Source organism: Thunnus thynnus, chromosome 7 (assembly GCF_963924715.1).
Source record: "Thunnus thynnus chromosome 7, fThuThy2.1, whole genome shotgun sequence".
Lineage (NCBI taxonomy): Eukaryota > Metazoa > Chordata > Actinopteri > Scombriformes > Scombridae > Thunnus > Thunnus thynnus.
The window spans coordinates 12,570,921-12,593,333 of record NC_089523.1 but is presented as its reverse complement, the minus strand read 5'-3'; the positions used below and the strand labels follow the sequence as shown (position 1 = coordinate 12,593,333).

Here is a 22,413-nt window from a genome sequence, read left to right as displayed (position 1 = left end):
CTCCCATGTACAGCAGTACAAAGTAAATGCTTGCAGCCACAAATCTGTGTCTATTATTTAACCATGCTGGAGCTCGTGTGGTTCCAGGTATTTAAAATGAGATGGGTACACAAGTAAGCAAGAGAGAGAGATTGATTTTTGTTGCTATTGTTTGTTCATGTATAAAAGAAAAAAAACACCTTAGTTTCCTCATAAAGAAAAGAGGTTAATTCTGCTGTTGGAGTTTCACACACACACACACACACACACACACACACACACACGCATACATATTTATATATATATATATATATATATATATATACATATATATCATTGAATTGAATTGACAGAGAGAGATGGGTGGGGTTAACAACAAGAGACAATGCATTAAAATAATTTTGCTTAATTACGACTGCTAATAGAAATTTTAAATATTGCTGTATGATTAAAAAATTACTGGCATTATTAAAAATTGCTTTGATACAGCGTACCACATCCATCCGTTTACTCCACAGGTTAGGCTAAATCAAATACTAAGAATGCTTTGCAAACATTAACTGAACCAGGTCTGTGTAAGTGTGAGCCTGAGAACACAAGCTGATGAGGCACTGATGAAAGCCCCAACACAGCATACTGATGAAATTAATATTGTTTTTGTCTTTCTGTCTCTCATTCTGTGTCTCTCCCTCTGTCATTCTTTCCAACGCAAATGAAACAGGATTAGCAGAGGAGAGAGATGCCTGCGTCAGCTGCATGTGTATAATCCCCGGTCTTTATGTCCTGCCAAAATACACAGTTTTGCGTTTGTGATTGAATAAGACTATGCATGTGTATGTGTTTGAAACTGTGAGTGAGCTTCCACTCATGCATCACCTAGTGAGTAAAGAGAGGAGAGAAACAGAGATGGACACTGAAAAGACATATATATATATATATATATATATATATATATATATACAAACCTCTGTGTTTTTTTGTTTCTGTCAGTGTGTATGACTTTATTCCAACATGGTGGCTACCCAGTAACTACAGTGTGTTGACCCAACCTGCAGTTAGGTAGCACATGAACTGAGAGCTATCTACAAGAGATGAGCTATACTGCACAAGCACTAGTTAATAGTGTGCTGCTCTGTACATAAACACACTAAAAAGCTTCTGTAGGGAGACAAATACATTTACAGGCACATACACAGTCATACAGACATGCACACAGAATGCACACAGGGGTACACATAAAGAAACCAATTTCGAAAGATAAACCACAGGATGTATATTCACAAAGCCATTTCCATGCACTCACAAACAAAGTGCACATCATAGCATAGTCCATCTCTTTGTGAGTACTTCTATATGAAAATAATAGCACCCAAGAAAACAATAACATAGGAAGTTGGCAAAATCAAACACATCCTGGGAGGGAAAAACAGTACACATAGCAGAAAACAGAAGACGCATATAAGCCAAGAGTACATAATTGCATAAAACATAGATACAAGCACACAAACACACACACAAGTCAGTGGCCATGATGAAAACATTCATTCCAAACATAATATGAACCCAGTAAGAATAGAAACATTGAAGCGGAACAAACCTCCATACCACAAAGACATCTATCCAACTACTAAAGCACCAGAGCTGAATATGGCAAAGCACATTCTCTCTAGTCACCTGCATGAACACAGCCAGTCAATTTAGCTCAGTTGAATGTGAAGCGAACATAACGGCTAGGTCTTGCCATGAAATAGGACCATAATATCATGGGCCAGCGCAGTTATCTGCTGTAGTGGGGCCGCAGTGAACCAGATAACAGGTCCGCATGCAACATAAAATATTTCACCAAAAAAAAAAGGACATTAGTGGACTCGCTTCTTCAACCCCACAAAAACATCACTGACAATTTGAAGAGAGAGTTTATTTATGAAGTAGTTGTTTTAAGCAAAACCCACCAAAGGTGACAATTTAGTGTTTTTGATGTCAGCTAGACAACATAAATATTTACTAGTTGGTTATATATTCCCATCTCTAGAAACCTGAACAATAATACAACATGAGTAATATGTGCTGAACAACCCATACTGTCTCATTTGAATCTGACATGATTTTAATTTATCAACAAGGGAAATCTTAAAAATCCATATAATTAATAGGTGTTTTGACAACGCAGCATGTTCTACCTCACTTGGTAAAGCTATGAATAAATGAGGTTCCCTAAAAATGCTTTCCATACAATTTTTTTATAGGCCATTGCTTTATAAATTCAGTCCATTGTTTAAGCATGTGTGTGTGAGTGTGTGTGCTGGTGTAGTACCACTTGTTTGTGTCCTGAATTCTGGTAGTAGCACATTGTTCATGTACACGTGTTCGCTATATCCATACATACATACTGTAGAGCTTTGAGAAATGTAGCTTTTGTATGGATTTGCGTCTATAGATCTGTCACAATATTCAGACATGTTTTCTATGGCAATATACACAGAAATCACTCGGATACGTTCAATTACTTGATAAAAACACAAGTGTGTGGGCGTAATCAAACTCTCTGAGAACTGACCTGCTGTCTTGTCTCTCTGTCTTTTCTTTGACTGAAGACTGCTGTTCCTGGTCTTTGGTTGGCTGCTGCCTAAGGCTTGTTCTCTGTCTCCAGTGTGAGTGTGTGTGTGTGTGAATGTGTGCATGCCAGCGACCAGACTGAGCTCTTGTGGTCAAGGCCTTTACTAATGAGGGACATCCATTTTGTTATCGGGTTCCCAAACATAATAAAACTGCAACAGCAAAACATACACACTGACACATACATACATAGATAGTGCAGCCTTTTTTCTTCCACTTAATCGTGTGTGTGTGTGTGTGTGTGTGGTTGTGTGTGTTTGTGTGTGTGTGTGAAAGTGAGATGGGGTGCAGAAGCAGCGAAAGAGGGAAAAGATGAGAGGATGAGATAAGTAGACTTAGGAATGCAAGAAATGCAAGAGAAACAGTGAGTGAAGCAGAAGGAGAATGGGATCAGAAGAGATATTATTGAAAATATCTGTGAAAGAGAGACAGAGAGAAATAGAGAGACACAGATACAGACAGAAGAGGAGATAGACTTGATGGAAGTAAGACCAAGCTCACCTGAATGGGGATCATTCTGTGGAGCTTCAGTGCCCCCTTCTGGTGAAATTTGGCAAAGCAGCCAACGCAGTAGGACTCTGTGCATTCGGCACACATCTACAATACAGAGACACACAGTGCTTTTAATGCGTGCGCGCATGCGTGTGTGTGTGAATATCTGAAAGAGAAAAGAGATCTGTGTGTTTATGTTTATGAGTTTATGTGTCTTAAGAGGTTAAGCAGATCATAAAAGGAGTGATTATGTATATGTATTTACATTATGAGCATGTGTGCATGTGTGAAACTGGTAAGTAAGCAAGTAATAGTAATATTTCTTAAGCATTTAAACCTAAAGCCAGATATCTTTTCCTTTCCTCTAACCTCAATCTTGCCAAACAAACTTTGACAGCAGGGATGAATATTGAGATGGACTCTCTGGCAGGATGCTGTGTGTGTGTGTGTGTGTGTGTGTGTGTGTGTGTGCATGTGTGTGCACGTGCATTGTGTGTGTGAGACTGTGTGAGTGAATGCATCTTAAGGGAGGTCATTATTATTTCTATCTGTGAGAATCTGTTCTTATTAGTGGGGAAAAGTCCTTGCATCAGCAGGTTGGAGAGATAGGCCAAGACCGGGTGGACGGAGCATACAGGCAAGTCCAGGAGGAGAGAAGATACCGAATGAGAGGGGAAGATACAGGGGAGGGAAAGGGGGGGGCGCACATGTCAAATTCATGTAGTACAGTTTTGTGTCCTTTCTGTAGAAGCAGCACAAACTCTACTTATCCGTAGTGGGAATTTGAATGTTCTTTTGTAACAGTGTGACATATTTGGGATCTTCCCTCATAGCCTCTGTCTTGCTCACCAGCATAACTGCTACTTTTTCACCAGTTTATTCATTGCTTACTGTAACTGATAACCAAGCAAAACAAGGCAAACAAAAAAACTCACTTTTCCATACAAATTCATTATGGATCAACAAAGGTCATACAGTACAGTGAAAATTTATACCAGAAGATTCACCAATTAATCCCGCTCCTTTCTTTTTACTTTTTTATCTCTCCTTCTCCCCCTTTTAGTTCTTTATTATGTATTCATTAATGCATGTATACATTTATTTATGTTTATTTATTTATCTTTCCTTCTTCTTCACCCTATATTTCCTTTCTCAGCCATACTTTCTTCTACCATCACCAATACTTCCTTTCTTAGCCATATCTGTGTGTATGTGTGTGTGTGTGTGTACATGCAAGCTTACAGCTGTGACATTGCCCTTTAATGGTCCCATAAAGCAAGGCCTCATTTCCCCTCTCAGGCCTAAGGACAAATTACAGCCACTCCCGAGGGACTAGGCATCCCTATCAGGCTGCGAGCGGCATATCACTGCGCTCTCCTGTGCTCTGCTGAAGGAAATGAGTTCCTTTTTTTTTTTTTTTTACCCTGGATGACTCTGAAATACAGCACAGGGCTAGACATGGAGTGTGTGCGTGTGTGCACATCTGATTTTGGTAAACCCAGTGTCATTATGTGTGAGTCATAGTTTAAAACAAGCCCAGATGTGTATGTGACTATGTGCTCGTATCTATGCACGTGTGTGCACTTGTGCACTTAAGTGCAGTTCCAGACAGAATGGCAGAGACAGTCATAACGCTTGCCATTATTGCCATCATTATAGGGCATAAGGGCTATTGAAAATGTGTGTGTGTGTGTGTGCACGTGTGTATTGTGTGTATTCGTGTGTGTGTTTAGCCTATATGCTTACCCAGACTACTATGAGCATTGCCATTAAGCCCATCACTATGGGCCACTGGGGGCATCAAGCCCTTCATTGGACAATTCAGTTCCATCATCATCAAATGCACAATCAAGCAAATTACCGCATTATATTTTAACGTAATGTGTGTGCTGCACTTAAAATAACTTCCATGACAGAAGGGGCAGAAAACGGTGGCTGTCAGCTCAATCAGTTTAACCCCTCCCTCTCATTCATTCCCTCTATCAATCTCTTTCTCGCCCCGATTGCTCTCATTCTCTCTCTCACTGTCTGTCTGAAGCATCAGTTATTCGATGCTTAACTCCTCAGCGTCATGGTCAGACATACAGTAGGATAGGAATTACATGAGTAGCTGAGGATCTAGAGGGCGGGGATGTGGGAGCAACTGGTCATCAAGAATGTATTACTCAGCTTACTTTGCCACAGTCCATTATACGCATACACACACACAGTATGGCAGTACCTGAGCAGTAGCGGCTGAAGAATGAGAAAGAATAAACAATGGTGCCCTCAGAGGTCTCAAGTATCGATAAATAGATCCAGCTAAACTGTTATCAGTGCAAACACAAGCACACAGATAGACCAGCAGATAGGACAGTGGAGGCACAGCAAGAGAGAGGCAAAGAGAGGAGAGAAAAAGAGAGATAAACATGATGGAGGGAGCGGAGAAAGAAAGAGACACATGGGCAAGGATATGGCAGAGAGGAAAAGGGGGAAGGGGGAAAGAGGAGAAAAGGTGTTAATGTGTGAGACAGAAAGGCGAGTAAACACATAAAGCAAGGAGAAAAAAGTAAAAGCAGGGTGGGAGATAGCGGGCATCTGGATGACAGAGGGAGATAACAGTTGATGCAGGAGGTAGAGAAAGAACAGAAATATCGAAAGAGACAGAGGGCAGAAGAGGTGACAGTATAGCAGAAGAAAGAAATGAACAGACAGACTGAGATTGACGAATACAGAAAAAAGGGAGAAAGGGAAAGAAAGACAGAAAGTGAGAAATTCAGCATTTTAGCTATGAGAATAAGTAAGGTTATTTGACTCCTGGTGTTTTTAACCACTTGTCTGTGTGTGTGTATGTGTATCAGTTTGATGAGTGTTACTAAGTTATCAGGAAATTCTTAAATTCTCCAACATTGGAGTTAGAAGATTTTTAGTCATACAATGTCTTTTCTTTGTGTCTGTGTGTGTTTATTTGTGTGCATACTAGTCCGGCACTTCTGACTTCACACTGTCCACATATTGTTCCCTTCAGCCTGTTTTTTCTTGTTGTCCGATGACCGTTGGTAGGAGGCAGAGGCGGCGGCTGAGGTGGGACTAAAAAGAGCGAGTGCATTGTCGTTAAAACTTGGCAAGGGGATTTCATTTAATATTATTGACATTTAAATGATATTTATGTAACTACCTGCAAGTCCAACAATAAAGAAGAGACAGAAAGAGAGGCACCATCAAAAATACAGTGCAGTATATATTGCAAAATTTCTGCCTCAGGCATGATCAAAACATTAATAATTCTGCCAAGATTGGCTGGTTAGAAAGATCCATCTTTAACAAGATAACTCCACAGTCAGGCCCCTGTCCACCTTACTGAAGTAACCGTGAGCAAAACACAATTTTAAACCAGTTCCCAGGGTGCAGCTCTGTAGCTAATCTTGAATGCTAACCTCCATGTAGAGAGCAGAAAGAATTTTACTACAGGGTAGTGTATCAATGGACCAAATATTTTTGAGTGCACATCCATGTCAAGTCTACCTGGTGCAGGTAATGCACAGCTGAAGCCCCGGTACTCACCTGTCAGTGGTTCATCCTTCAGCAGTCGGATCTTCACCTTGCTTGCTGACAGCTGTTGAGAAGACAGGAAGACACAAATCAGTGGCGACAGTGTTTTGTCTTGTTTAGGCTCTCAGCTTCCTCACTCTCCTGCACAGGCTTTTTTATGATTGGATATATGTATGTAAACATCTTTGTGTATATTTTATTTTATATCTTTTACATCACAGCATTTTTTATAAGCAAACAAGAACATGACGAATTAATAATCTGCTATACATGATGTTCTTTAATATACTTTCTGTGTCAATGTTATGAAATTAGTTAATTTATTCTTGATTGCTCTTTAGTACGTTGACCAAATCATCAACTCGACACCTCTTTGAAGGTGTCCCATTAAATTTAGAATATAGAAATTAGATGTTTTCATGTTTGTATTTAGATTTTGTATCAAATTACAACAGTCTACACTGTTGTTATTGCCTATTGATATGGAATCAGTCTTTTTTGACAACTATTCTACCACCACCTTTTACACCGGGACAATTAACAACAGGGGCTGGGCCATCCACAATTTATGTGTATGAATCGGTGAATGTTGGTATGTGTTGTAAAGCACTTTGATTGGTTGGTAGACTAGTAAAGTGCTATATAAATGCAGTCCATTTACCATAAAAATAATAACCACACATATAGATAGATAGATTTCTCTTACCTTTTGGAGTGTGTTCTCCTTGTTCTTCTTGGTGCTATTTGTCAGAGAACTGCTGTTTAAGGAACCACATTGTCCAGACTTCCATCTAAATCCTCCTGAATGTCTACATAGACAGAGAGACGAGGACAGACTATTTTTTTGGAAATTGTAAATCAACAATCATGAAATACATTCCATTTGAATTTGATAGGCAAAGATCATCTATCATAACTACGCCATTTCTACAAAATGAGAAGAGGGACAGTGATTACATCTGTTTCAGTTCTTGATTTTATTTGTTTATGCTTCTTTTTTCATGAAGATGTATTTTCCATATCCTCAAAATGTTAAAGACATTCTTATATTTGATCTACATTAGAATATTTGGGTATGGGAGCTGTAAAAATAGTAGTCAAAATCTTTCATTAACCATAAAATGCAACACCAGCACAGACACACACATCAAAAGATCAAAAGAATCAAAAGAAGACTTTTTTCCCAATTTTCTCAGATAAATTCATATTATACTTTAGGGCTTTGGTAGCATACAGTATATACCAATAAAGCATAGTGAGTGCGGAGTAGAGCTCCACATTAACTGCACAAACCAGAACAAAATGATTTTTCAAACAGTATTAGACTTAGCAAAAACTGCAGTGCAAACACCTTCCTATTCCTGTATTTCCATTGGGGTGAAAGTGAAGTCAGGATACATGTAACAAAACTCAGAATTAATGCATTTTAATCCACTGAAGTACCCAAAGAGACTGAAGCTTTTTAATAACAGTGCCAGGCTTTAAGTGGAGGAGAAGGAACTAATGTCAAGAAAAAAGATAATAATATTAGCATGAAAAAGTGTAGCAGCACCATGTAACTAAATCCTAAGTCCCTAAGGCTAAATCTGTACAAAAAAAAAAAAAATACAAAAGAAATTTAGAAAATCACTTTGTTCCATTAACAGAAAAGAGTGTTTAATTTATCACAACATGGCCCTTGTGTTGTAAAGAGGACTTGGAACAAGGGAAAGCACTTTGCCACACGCCCTTACATACAGAGGAGAATTTGGATTTGCCATTATAAATTATGCACATATACAGTGTCATATGAGCATAAAATTTCACGTTTTCCCATCTCGTCCGAGTGGAGGTAAACTGAATCTCACACGTAAAAACAGAACACTACAAGTTACAGGAATTATACCTATCCAAACATAAACACACACAGATAGATGTAGACGCAAATACATGAACATGAATGCAGGTGCACAAACACATGCACGCACATATATGCACACACACGCAGGACGCTCCTGTCAGTTGCAGAAAGTGAAGGCAAGGCAAGTCCATTTGTATAGCACATTTCAACAACAAGGCAATTCAAAGTGCTTTTACGAAAACAAAAGCATCAAGACAAAGTGCAGAAGTAACACATTATGAAAGGACATTTAAATACAATTAAAATAGTTATTAAAGAGTAAAGACAATAGAAAATAAGCTAAAATAGAATAAGACAGATACGACAGATATGATAATAAGTGAAGAAATGGATGGATACTCATTTAGACGTGAGTTATTCATGCCCATGTTGTTGAATTATTTATGCTATTTGTGCTATTGTGATGTCTGGCTGTCTTTGAAAGAAGTTTATTTTGGATTGAGCTGGCAGCCAGTCAAGGCACGAGAAGTCAGATTCTATTTGTGTGTGTGAGAGAGAGAGTGTCTCTCTGTGTCTGTGTGTGTGTGTGTGTGTGTGTAAATGTGATGGCAAGAGTTGCCAACACCCCTGACACCATTGCTGTGCTGTGCTGACACTGAGGGTGGGCGTCAGGTAATCACCCTGGCGACATCACCTTGGCAACTGGACTGTCGCTAAGGGAGACAGCTGAAGCACGCCCCTGTCGGTGTAGGATGACAGGGTGTCCCTTCAGGACATGCGACCTGGAGAGATAAAGTGTGTGTGTTTGTTTGTGTATCTCTGTGGACTTGGCATTATGTAACAAAGATCTCATTATCTTATCCACACAGAGACACACTTAGTTACATTCACACACACATACGTACTTGAGTATACAGTACAAACACTTCAAAATAATAATGAAGTTGTTTTTAGAGACATACAGATACAGACACATTCATACAGTCAATGTTTATCTGTCTTATGAACACACAAATATGCACACACACATTTCTAGACCGCTCCAAACTGCAAAGTTTAATCAGAACAACCAAAGTTCTTTTCCAAAACTTTAAACTAACAATAACAGCATTTGTGTGTGTTTTTATATTTGCGTGTGTCTGTGTGTATCTGCATGTGTGTGTGCGGGCGTGTGTGTGTGTGTGTGTGTGTGTGTGTGTGTGTGTGTGTGTGTAAAGGAGAGACAGAGATAAAAAGTGATTTTGTTGACTTCAGTCTGCAAAGCCAGCAACACAGTGAGAGTGACATTCAGTGGCCTGACCACACTTACACACATTCACACACTACTATCACATGTCGCTGTGCACCTTTCGCTGCCCAGTGAACGGATAGCAGATGACAACCTCTGACTCACAGCTTTCATATTGGAAACAAACATCAAATGCGACACCAAATACCACCTAGTCAAAAAACATTTTCTTAGCAAAGTCAAAGTGGAAGAAACACAGCGAGGAGTGCAGTTTCACTTTGGCTTAGATCAAGCTCATATTTCCAAACGATATACAGATATATTGCAATGGGAGGAGGAAAAATGCCAAATGATTCAATGTTACCCGAGGCGAACACCACCTGTTGTACCTGGACACACTCGAGCCTGACTTACACAAGGACATACACACAAACAGACACATGGCTATATCAACCTTAACTGGCCTATCTCGCCCAAAGGGAGAACTGACAACATCTGCGTCCCCCTACCACACACACACATGCAAATGCGCACACACTTTGAAGTCTAATGCCAAAGGAAGTGTGTCATCTCTCAATTCCCTCCCTCCCAGTGTGAGATGAGCGGTGAGGGCAAAAACAGAAAGAGTTGAGACATGAGAGAAACTTACCAAAGGCAAGAAAAATTCATTCCAATAGACACAAAGGTCGACACATTTTAGTCCAGAATGAGCAGTGTCAGGTCACAGGGTCAACACACATGTATGCAAGTGCAGAATGAAACAGGCACAAAGAAGAGCTGCAGCAAATCAAAGAACTACTCAAAAAGAAAAAAGGAAGGCTGGAAAAAGGAGGAAGAAAGGGAGGAAAAAAAGCCAATAGACAGAAGAAGCACAGCAAAGGAAGCAAGAAAAAAGGGAACCTCAACTGTACTTTTAGATAAGGCGAGTGCTAGTGTCTGTAAGCCTTGTAGGCCTAAAGACAAAGCTACATTAAATCTGCGACTTGGGCAGGCCAAAACAGAGAATGATGTACTGCGTTTGCCCCAAGCCGCCGGCCTGGCTTTATTATCGCCTGTGTAGTCTTCACAAAGTGATTATACAACACCTCCTCTCAGCAAACTGAATTTGTCCGCCTATTCTTTGGTACGTGAGAGTGTTTGTGTGTGAAGCCCGACTCTAAGACAAAGATGAACAATTCATCTACTCCGGGAGCTATACGATCTGAGAGACAAGCAGAGAGAGAAAAACAGAGTGGTGCATAACACAGATACACAGTACACTGCACAGCTTGAGCATAAATCACAGCTTGAGGATCTACAATAAAGACTTGTCAAAGATACATTTGCATGTTCTGAGAGGACTAGACATGTAAGGGAAGAAGCTTAGAGAAAATCCAGGTAACTAGCACATCATACACCAGAACACCTGATTAACAGCTCTCCAACCATCCTTATATCCTACATCAATCAGAGACGAACTGAGGAGAAACTACTTCCTCTTTTTTCAATTGGGAGTGAACCAATTTATTGTGCTACCCACAGCTTTCAGACAAAAGGTAGGAAGGGATTGCAGCAACAGTAATGTTGGGTTCTATTGTAAAAGTCTGACAGGACATTCGCATCTGTTTTATTTTGGTACCTAATAATCCAATTTACTCCATGACTGCTCCTCTTCAATCCGAGTTCATGTGTTTACAGCTTAGTGAAGATTCACATGACATTTCACACAAATCGTTCTAACTCCCTGTATCCTCTTTTTTCCCAGTGTGCCGACCGCTTGGCAAGAATGTCAACCAGCAAGACAGCAAATATACAACACAGACTGAGTTTGGAAAAACTGCTTATGGTATGAGAGTATGTTGAACTCAAAAAGCAGTAGTTAAATATCCAGGTAGCACAACTAATCTGCTGATGCATTCCAAGTGACACAATTGCTGTTAGTGACAGGGTCCCAGCTTCCCCTCTTCATCTCTGCCCAGAAGTAGCACTAAAAATGAAAAAGGTGTTAAAATGTTCTCCAATGCTCTTCTTGACAACAGTTCTGCACAGTCCACACTGATTAGTGACACCACTGCACATGAAAACAAATCAACGATGGCCTGTATGAAGGAAAATGTTGACTAACTTTCTTTTCTAAAAATTAGAAAAAATAATAATTCTAAAAAAAAAATTTCAGTTACCAGTCACCTCACTGCCACATTATTTTCAGAGCACACGCTATAGTTGAGTCAGCTGAGTCTTCTTCCTACCTTCACAAACTCCTTCTCATACATACACAAACTCTCGCTACATCTTTCCACCTCTTTCAAGCTGGCTCACACACAGATATAAAATATTTATCCAGATAGTAAAGGAGTATACTGTAATATCTCAAAGAAATAGGGCATAAGCTGGATTCCTGTCCTGTAGCAGAGTTGAGTGTGTCTTTACTGATTAAAGAAAACAAGACAGACAGAACCAAAAAAGTGTAATACCTCGGCAAAGTCATAAAAAAAACACACATACACACACACAAACATAAATGTCATTATTTATGGAGGGCTAGTATCAAAATCATACACTGGCAACCGCAAACACACCTTGGGGCTGGTGAAGCGGTAAATGTTGCAGTATTTCAGTAAGACAGGAAACACTGTGTTTATCATTCGTGCAGCCTGGACAAGATGGCCCTCTCCCCATACTGATGTATGGCTTCTTAATTAGGGCTGGTCCTCCACTGAGAAACAAAGTAGTACTCACATATAATGACATACATAGACACAACACATCCCCCAAAACAATAAATACATTAACCTACAATCTAAAGCATTCATTGCCTTGTTTGTGATGATATATGAATTTGAACCAATAGGAATACATCATGTGGGAAGACTACCTCTCATCATACCTCAGCTCTAAATCTCTGATATTGCTATTAGCTGTTTGGCTGTGAATGTGTGTGTGTGTGTATGTGTGTGTGTGTGTGTGCGTGTGTGTGTGTGTGCCTTATAGGGACAAAAAGCAAGTCCCTTTAACTTAAATCATTAACTTTAGGGTGAAGACTTAGTTTAAAGTTGAGGTAAGTTTAGGGTTATATTAAGGTTTGTGTAAGGGTTAGAGTTAGGCAAATAGTGGTTATGGTTAAGAGTTAATATAAGTCTCCAGCAATCTGTGGAAAGGAGTCTGTGTATAATATACATACTCTGCATCTCCCTAAAGTTGTCCCTGAGTTATGTGCTCATATATCGTGATATACATCCCTATTACACTGTTCTCCATAACTTCACATTGGGTAACACATTTCAGAGTTATTAATGAAATGAGATGAAATGAGGTGAACTGGGAATGGGGAATAAAACAATCACATTAATAACCCATGTTTGTTTTCATTCTGCAAATTAATTTCCTGCTCACACAGGCTAGAATGCCCCTCAATCTGGATTTGTTGGATAATAGACATAGTAATGGGCCAGGTAGATACTCTATAATGAAATGGTGAGGAGAAATAAATGCTATTTTGTGTGAGCTATCCAGTACATTAATACTGTAAATTAATATGAAGATGTGCACGTAAGGATTTTACATGTTTAATCAACTTATACACACAGACACTCACACAAAATAGGAATGGACCAATATCATTTTGTGGTAGCTTGCGTTTATGTGTCTCTATGTGTATGTGCCTGTTAACAATGCACATGATGTCCAATTATATTTGAAAATGCTGTGAACCATCCTAATTAAAACCCACTGATTTTTCTTTTATTACCAAGCATCTAACTAAAATGGAAGTGGTCTCTGTCTGTCTGTATACTGTATGTCTGTCTTTCGATTTTCTTGACAACCATTCATCCGATCGACTTCACACTTGGCGGGTGTATTCCTGAGACCCAAGGAAGCGCGGTGTTGAGTGTGAAGTTGTTTGAATGAGTAGTTCTTGAAAAAGCTGCAAGCAGCAATACTGGAGGCCCGTTCCGAACAGGCACGTTTTGAAAAGGCATTGCACTAGACAGAATCAGAGATGTACTGCTGAGTGTGTATATGTCAGAGTGTGATGACGCCAGCTTTTAGTTTGATAGCTTTTCTAAATAATTCATCCATGCTTGTTTCCAATGAATCAGTTACACCAGATGTGGCCCAAGATGACAGCCGATATGTCACCAACATAAATCACTAAAAATGTCAAACGTAAAAATGTTGGGATGAAATGTTGAGGACAAGCAGAAACGTTTGTTTCAGTTGTTAATGATCAAGTTGCACAGTGACTCAGGCAGTTTCATTACCTGTAAGCCTTGCTCCAGTATGATCTCAGTCCAGTCTACACTTATGTGAATATGAAAAGGTCTCTGTTAAATGTGGAAACAAATCTCAGAATTTGTCAAATGAGAGATGAACTTGGGATTTTGGAAAAAATATCAGTTATGGTTTGCTTGAAATGTTTATCTACATTGGTGCAAAACTTCAAAGAAACATCCTAATCTATGAAATTAACATTGCATTCTTTGTCATAAGAGTAGCTCTTGTTTGTTTTGTTTTTTTTAGATGACTAACAACCCAGTTTCTAACTGAAGGGCAGCTGCTTGTGTTCTGAATGCTCACTGAACTGTATCATGGGAATAACATATGGTTCATCTGTTTTGAAGTGTGATTTTTACAAGTCTCTGGAACAGCACACTTCTTACTTCTACCACTGGCTTGTATAATTCCTACCTTTGTCATAACTTAGCATCCCAAAGTTAAATAAATATATGAGAAGTATTTAAAGAAATAAATACAAGCATTTGCTGGGCAACACTGCACATGTTGCACCAGAAAATATGTGAGTCTCGGTTATTTCCCTGCAATTACTCTAAAGAGTTGTGACAGTTATATATGGCACTGTTGCAAACAAACTTAAGCCTTACTGAAAATATAGCGGCAATTATGGAACCAACCAGAAGCATGTGAAGCAGAATACATTGCAGACAGCTACAATCAAGACCTGCAGTTTTGATTATGGTTGGGAGTAGTAGAGAACTAAAGACACACAAGTCATGTCCTAATAATATCATTTTATTTTACTGTAAATTTCAACAGTTCCCAGTAAAGTTGTGTACAAGTTTATGTAGGGTTCCACTGACCTTTAGAATAGCTCGCCATACGGTCATGAGCCTTTCTTTTTTTCCTTCCATAGCAACCTTTTTCTTGACCTTTATAGGTAGAGAAGTCACTGACCTCCCCCTCTCTCTTGTTTAGTCTCTTCCTATATCTATCTCTGTTATTCTGTGCCTCTACTTTCTTTGTTGCTTGCTCTTTTACAGCAGTTGCAGTCTTTTTCCTATCTTCTTTACCTCTCTCACTGACTCGTGTCTCTCCATTAGTCACCTGCCCTGTTCCCTGTGTGTTTAACTGATAGTCCATCTCCTTACCCGCTGTAATTCTTGGCCTCTTGTCAGTTTATCCTCTGGTTTTCATCCACAGACTAATGTTCAAGCAGAGCGAGCAAACCAGGACCTGGAAGCCGCTCTACAATGTGTCACTGCCACTAACCCCACCTCCTGGAGCTCCCATTTAGCCTGGATCTAGTATGCCCAAAATTCCCTTACTAGTGCAGCTACAGGTCTTTCTCCTTTTGTGTCCACTCTGGGTTATTTGCCTCCTCTGTTTTCTTCCCAAGAAGGAGGGACTGCAGTCCCCTCTGTCCAGACACACCTCCGCCATTGCCGTAAGCTCTGGATCAGCTGCTCCCATCAGCTGACACAAAAAAGCATATTGCTGACCGTTACCGGACTCCTGCACCAACATATCAACCAGGTCAGAAAGTTTGGCTTTCCTCTAAGAACATCCCACTTAAGACAGTTTCCAAGAAACGCTCACTTCGCTTTGTTCGACTGTTTGTTGTGGAGAGCATTGTGAGCCCCTTAGCAGTTAAGTTAAAACTATCCAGTACCATGAGAATACATCCCACATGCCATGTTTCCCAGCTTAAACCAGTCGCTCATCCACTCATCAGAAGCCTGCAGTATTTAAACCCCGAGTCCTGCACTCCACTCCTCACCAGATTGTTCTGTGTACTACGTGGTTCATCGCCTCCAGCCCTTCCAGTCTGCCTGTTCAGCTCGGTGTCTCGCTTGTCTCCTGTGTCTGCCGAGGACTCTGTTCACAGCCTGCAGTATTCCACTACCTGCCCTGGCTCAGCTGCTGTTACCACTGCCTGCCCCGCTTCACCGATCAGAATCAGCTGCATCTACAACTTTATAATAAACTGCCTTTGTTTGAACTTTTACAACGCCTCTGTGTCTGAGCTCTGCTCTTGGGTCCAGAATTATTCACATTTAATTATGACAAACCCTGGATTAAGTGTGTGTGTGAAAAGGGGCTAAGTTATCCCAAGGTCAACTCTTAGCCCAAGGCTAAGGAAAGCCCTGGGCTAAGAATATGCAGTGTGAAAAGCTCTATTGAGTATCTATTTTGTTATGGTTTAAAGCAGAGAAATCAATGTTTCAATAGAAAATACAGAAATGCTAACAACACAGCTTTTTGTTTTGTCATTGTCAATCAATGTCATTGATTGTGCAATAATTTTTTTAATGAAGTAAAAGACGTTTTAATTTTATGTAAGGATGTTGATCTTATTTCAGTAATATCTAAGATCGCACTGGCAGTTACTGTGGCCAAGATACAGGTACAATTTAATATCTACACATGCCTAATCTAATACTGTATATTCCTGGACTAAATTTAATGGCAATCAGGCATGTAGTTGCTGAGTTGTTGAGGTCAAAATGTTGGACAGTCAGACAGAGTAACAGATGAACAGCTCCATCCTCAGAGCCTTGTAGCTATTAGGGTTTTCAGCATAAAAGCTCACACCACATCACAGTAATAACAAAGAAAATTTTCATTCAATGAAGTGCAGACTACAAAGGAAGCAGTAAAATTATATGTGCAGTAAATTGAAACGTGATTCAGGAATATGAATCTCCTCTCTCTATAGTTTTCTTTTACACCTGCTACAGCCCATCATGAACGTATTTATTCCCTGTCCTCTCTTTCTCTCTCCTCCCTCGCTCCCTCTTTCATTCACATCATCTACTTCTTCTTCCACCTCCCCCCCTTCAGTCTGCCCCTCTCTCCTCCTCGCCAACTCTCCCTCTCCTTTCTCCTCTTTCACTACCACATTGACTGCAACACGGATACTCACCCTCTCTCCTCCTTCTCTTTACTCATGCTTTCTTTAAGCTGTTGCAGTTTCTCTTCCATCTCTTTGCTCTCCTGGGCCAGAGTCACCGTCTTCATCTGCAGTTCTTGCAGGTTCCTATGGCAACATGCACGCACACTCACATCTATGCAATCAATCAACGACAATCAATCATACAAATGACCTACTCCGTCAGATTGGACAGCCAGGCTTTCGTCAATACGTTCAATTCATCTGCTGCACTAGCAGATCCCTGTTGCCATGACTGATCAATACTTTAATCAATTAGTCACTGGATCAGGGTACCACCAAGCCAGACATCAATTCAGTCAATTACCTGTTGGCAAATGAGAAACTACAGTAGAGGATTGTACTAAATTTTGCATTGGGTGTTATGAAAAAAACAAATACACTGAACACTGAACTGAAAACTGTCACAATCCAGGTCAGAAAGTTTATCTTATGGGTAACTCAATTTTGTGAAATACCCCTTATCTGTACAGATTTTGAATGGAAATTGATGGAAATAGTATGGCAGCCAAATGACCCTGATGAGCTCCTACCAAATGCCTTAAATCACATCATCGATCTTATCTCAACTTACCTGGCATTAAGCTTGACGGATTTGGCCTTGTTGTTAGGAAGCACCACAAAGTCGTTTAAATTCATGTCTCGTCTTCAGGTATTCCTCTCGCGCCTTTCACTGTGCTTTTTACAAAGAGTCTCCTCTGCAATAAAGAACAACAGTAATGGTATAAAACTGGCTATAACGCTGAGCTCAGGCTAAATCACACGCTGCCATAAATGAATGCTGCTGCAATACAATGAGCAAAATAACAGGGACAGTTTTTCTCAAATGTATAAATGTTTAAATTGTATCTGGCAGACTCACGTATATGCTTGACAAATGGCTGGCAACTTTTAGGCAGTGAAAGCCTATTAAGGGAATTATCAAAATGAAGCAGATATAATATATTAATATAGCAAGGCAGCCACACCTGCTAGCAACTCAGCTTATAGTAAAGTGGATTTAGTTGGAGGTGATTACTTCTTACTCCTTTCTACAAGATGGGTAACCTCTTAACAAAAACCCTGATATTTCACATGCAATTATAAACCAGTATTTTATATGAAACCTTTTGTCCCTCAGGGTGTGGAACAGTACAGTATAGCTGACTAAATTCAGAACATTATGAAAAGTCAGCTGGCATGATACCTAATGTACAGTATAGACCCTGTCCATGACAGATGTTTTGACTTTCTCACTGCAGGAAAAACAACTGGAACTAATAACATTAACAATAGCTCAGTTCCATTTAAGTGTCCCAGTAAGTCATACCAGTAAGCCATCATGCACAATGTTGTTATTAATCATACCTGTGCTTTTCCTGCCATGACATCACATTGGCTGTGTGTAAAAATGTTGATTCTAGACATTCCAGCAGTGGTGGAAAGTAACTAAGTACATTTATTCAAGTATACTGCACTTAGGTACAATTTTGAGGTACTTGTACTTTATTTGACTATTTCTGTTTGATGCTATTTTATACTCCGCTACATTTCAGAGGGAAATATTGTACTTTCTACTCCACTATATTTATTTGACAGCCTTAGTTACTTTTCAGATGGAGATTATATAATTCACAAAATATAATATAACAAACTTTTAAAATACAACACATTATTAAAGGGTGGTTTCCAACCTTTTTGGCTTTTGATGTCTTACAAAAAGCAGTGTGTAGTCAGGCTCACATTTCAGATGTCTATGAGTTGTTAACAGCTCCAATAAATAGTGATTTTTCCCTCTAAACTTCTCCCATGGTTTCATTTCAATAAATGTTCAAAGGATCCAATATTTCACCAAAAATCAAAGATTTAAGAAAATAGTCCAAAAACTGAAAACAAATCTGTGTATCAAAACTTTGTTCTTTCTTCTTTCCTCTCCCATTAATCATCTCACCAGCCCTCAGATTCATCTGGCAACCACAGTGGTCGTTCACAGTGTTGTTGGCAACTAGCAGGCTTATAGCTGAGAATCACTGAGCCTAAGGGCTTGTTCACATCTGTTCGCTCAGTTGATTAAAGCAGGAAACAATACATTTTTTACATGTCTAGCCCAGTAGGATAGGCTATAACTTATGCTAATGTTTTTAATTGTCCATGACTATGTGTCAAATAGGAAAACATATGTTTGGCTAAATTTAAAATATAGCTTCCATGAAAAATAGATCAGACTGCAGACTAAACGTTAATACAAACAGTCGGTTTTCTACACAGCTACAGATAGGAGTTATTGCTGTTAAAAGAGGTATTTCACTAATTTAATGTTGAGTAGGCCACTGGTGACTCATCTAAAAGGCCAACTGTATAACCTCGTAAAGATTACAAACACACGAATGTAACCAATAGATAGTAAAGTAACTTACCGTAACGTTACAGCACTTTATTCGTTACACACTGCTGAGAATACTTCACTTACCTCAGAGGCCTGCTTGACTCTAACTCGATTACCAGCTCGGGATGGAATTCACTCTTCAATTAAAGCATGCGTTATTGTTATTAAAACGTTTAGTTAAAACGAATATTCCAATAATTCACGCTTTGTATCTACTTCACGGTTTCACTCCAGTTTCTCTGCTTCGAGCGTTTGTGTTGAGCTACCGTTTCCATGGCAACCAAGGCGTCGTTCTCTCTCGCGATTTCGCTCTCTTTCTCGCGATAGCTCTGCATCTGTCGAGTTGTTTTGCGTTACCATGTGTTTGCTGATATGAACTTTCCAGGCTGAATTTGTTGACAAACCTTCAACTTCTTAAAAAGAATTATTATAGCGTGGCTTTGTTTGCGCAGGGAATAAACAGATCAGATTCAAAGACATCAAGTCCCCTATTGCCTCAGTAATCACGGGCAGCGGGAATTCCCATCTAATTAAAATCCTCGCAGCATCAAGATTAATTTTATTGCTCTGATTAGAGCTTTGAACCCTCGTTCTTTTTTTTTCTTCCAGCAGACTTTAGAGTTGTCTTTAGGCGTCCAAGATGATGTTGTTTAGATCTTTCATGTTGACAAGCATTAGAGATCTGACGCAAAATAATTTCCCATTAGCCCCTTAAGAAAAATGTGTATCTGATAAAAACCAAAGTGAAGGAAACAGTGTGTATGTGTGTCCGCAACACGGCTTGTGTCTCTCTGTGTCTCCACAATGTATCTTTTTTTTTTATCACATGTATGTACTATCAAGGAAGAATCAGCTCATCAATAGGCAAGGCCATAAAAAAGAATAAAATTTAAAGATAAAAATTAAAGACAGCTGCCATGTTCTCTGTTAATTAACTATTTATATTGCGGGGAGCCTTACAATACAATGGTCTTATCAACTAAAATTTAGGAGGTCTAATTTATGGTTTAATCTTTAATTTTTTATACAGCATTGATTGAGTTTGAATTTGACTTGGAATTTAACCAGTTTTCTTTATGAATATGATATTTTTTCAAATAAAGTAAACAATCAAATTGAAAAATAATGTTTTTAGTCCTCTTCTTATTGTGTTCAATATTGTAAAAGAATGGGGAGGGTACCCTTCCAGCATTATAAAGTGTCCAGGGAGATGTTTTTGTTGACTAGTCCACAGAAAATGTAATCCATATTCAAGGTCTTTCACATGATCAATTCTATATGGTATCTTATATTAAACCTACTTGACCTTGTCATAAATTTTCCAAGCTCTGATGCTGACAAGAGCAGACCAAAACTACTTTGATGATGAAAAAAATATATTTTTGAGTATATTAAGTATATTATTACATTTTTCTTTTGCAATTTTAATTTTCCTAAATAACATACTTATGAGAAATGTTTAATGATTGAATCAATCCATAACAGAAGGCCTACCATAATTTCTTAAAAGCAATAAAAACCATGGAAACTGCATCAGTAGCATATTTGGTTTAACATGTATTTGAAAATTGGGTGAATAAAATCTTCTAGTAATAATAAATATCTATTCTGATGTGATAATTAGACAACATACATCCATTCATGTATCACTGCATGTGTGGTTTTACATTTCTTTGTGCTTGCATACATTCCTGTGTGCCTAACAGAGGAAACTAGAGGAGCCAGTGGTTGTGTGTGTATGTGTGCATATGTTTGGTTTTCTGTCTGTGTGTCCTATAACTGTGCAGCCAGGCAGTCATCTATCCAACCCTCATCTGTATTCCAGGACAAAAGAAACTTTCTGACGCTATTGCAAAAGCTCTCTTCTATTGAAGGCCATGCCCCTTCCACTGCTACATTTTCTTTCTCATCCTTCCCTGCCATCCTCCGTTCAAACCACAGGACAATTATGGCTCGGCAAGCACTGAGCACACATCCACCTCATTCCTAAATCCTGCTTTCTCTGTCTTTCTCATTCTCTCTCTCTCTCTGTCCTTTTGTCTATCTCTCTACCTCACACTTCCTATATTGTTGGCGTATGACCTATTGCTCCTGCCATCAGGGAAGTGTGGGTGTGTGACTTATTGAGCGTGCCTGCATGTGTGTGAGTGTAGATGGTCATTTAGGGTTGTGACCCTCCAGCTGGATTCTGTCTCCGCTGCTAAACAGTGACTCTCTCCCTCTCTTGCTCTCTCTCTCTCTCAGCCCTGCCTGCATAGACAGCTGGCCGTGCACTAGCATACCGATGAGCAGACGAGAGAGAGGGAAAGAGAGCTTGGGGAAAGAAGAGTAAGAGAGGGAGGAGGAGGCATATAGAAATGAAGGATGGAGGTAAGGAGGGGGGGCATCGTAAGAGGCCAAAAGGCACATGGAAAAGCAATGCGAGAGAAAGAACAAGAACAAGAGAGCGACAGAATGCATGAAAGGAGGGGTACAACAGCAGAGCTGTTGCAGGAAAAGGACAAGCGTTGCACTGTGAAATGTCAGGGCTATTTAATTCATTAGGAGGCAATGATGATGGCGCTGTACTGAATGTCATCTGCTGGGTTAAACCTTCCTCTGCGGCCTCATGCAGGATATATATTGACTGTTTGGCAATGGTTAGAAACCTCTTAGCAATGACAGAGTGGCAGCAACAGGGACAAAGAGAAAGACAGAAGAGAGAAAGTAGTCAGCCAGCCAGAATCAACACCATTTTTTGTGACTCCTATTATGCACAGGAGGGTTGTAGATTACACTGTGAGTATATTGACGAAATAATGGAGAAATTGTTAAATAACCTTGAAAGAGGTGGTCGGGAGCTTTCATCCATCCATCTTCTATACCTACTTGTCAGAGTCGCAAGGGGCTGAAGACTATCCCTGCATGCACAAAAGGCAGGGAAGCAGGTTGCCAGTCTATCACAGGATTGATAGCAGACAAACACATTCAAATTGTCACATTTAATCTTCAACTTCACCTGACCTCCATGTCTTTGGATTGTGAGGGGAAACCAAAGCATGTGGAGGAAGGCAATAGAGAGACCGTGAGAACATTCACACAGAGAGCTCCTGGCCCCTGATTCAGACCAGGACCTACTTGTTGTAACTGTAAGGCACAAGCGCTAACCACTAAGTCCCAATGCAGCTCATCATTGAAAATTATGATGGAGAAAT

The 22,413-nt window shown here is 39.6% G+C and overlaps 1 protein-coding gene across 3 annotated transcripts in view; it reads right to left on the bottom strand.

Moving 5' to 3' along the window:
- The window catches only part of zbbx (zinc finger, B-box domain containing), a 57,353-nt gene extending 37,643 nt beyond the window's left edge, over nucleotides 1-19,710 (bottom strand). Inside the window, exons 1-7 of one of the 3 annotated variants that reach the window (XM_067594424.1) lie at nucleotides 19,304-19,710; nucleotides 17,429-17,552; nucleotides 16,828-16,941; nucleotides 7,325-7,427; nucleotides 6,631-6,682; nucleotides 6,047-6,156; nucleotides 3,097-3,192 (exon numbers count right to left, since the gene is read on the bottom strand). In XM_067594424.1, the coding sequence (XP_067450525.1) occupies nucleotides 3,097-3,192; nucleotides 6,047-6,156; nucleotides 6,631-6,682; nucleotides 7,325-7,427; nucleotides 16,828-16,941; nucleotides 17,429-17,493 (540 nt within the window). In that variant the 5' untranslated portion in view covers nucleotides 17,494-17,552; nucleotides 19,304-19,710. The remainder of the gene's footprint in view (nucleotides 1-3,096; nucleotides 3,193-6,046; nucleotides 6,157-6,630; nucleotides 6,683-7,324; nucleotides 7,428-16,827; nucleotides 16,942-17,428; nucleotides 17,553-19,303) is intronic. The other 2 variants (XM_067594425.1, XM_067594423.1) reach the window with 2 other exon arrangements.
- Nucleotides 19,711-22,413: the final 2,703 nt, after the last annotated feature.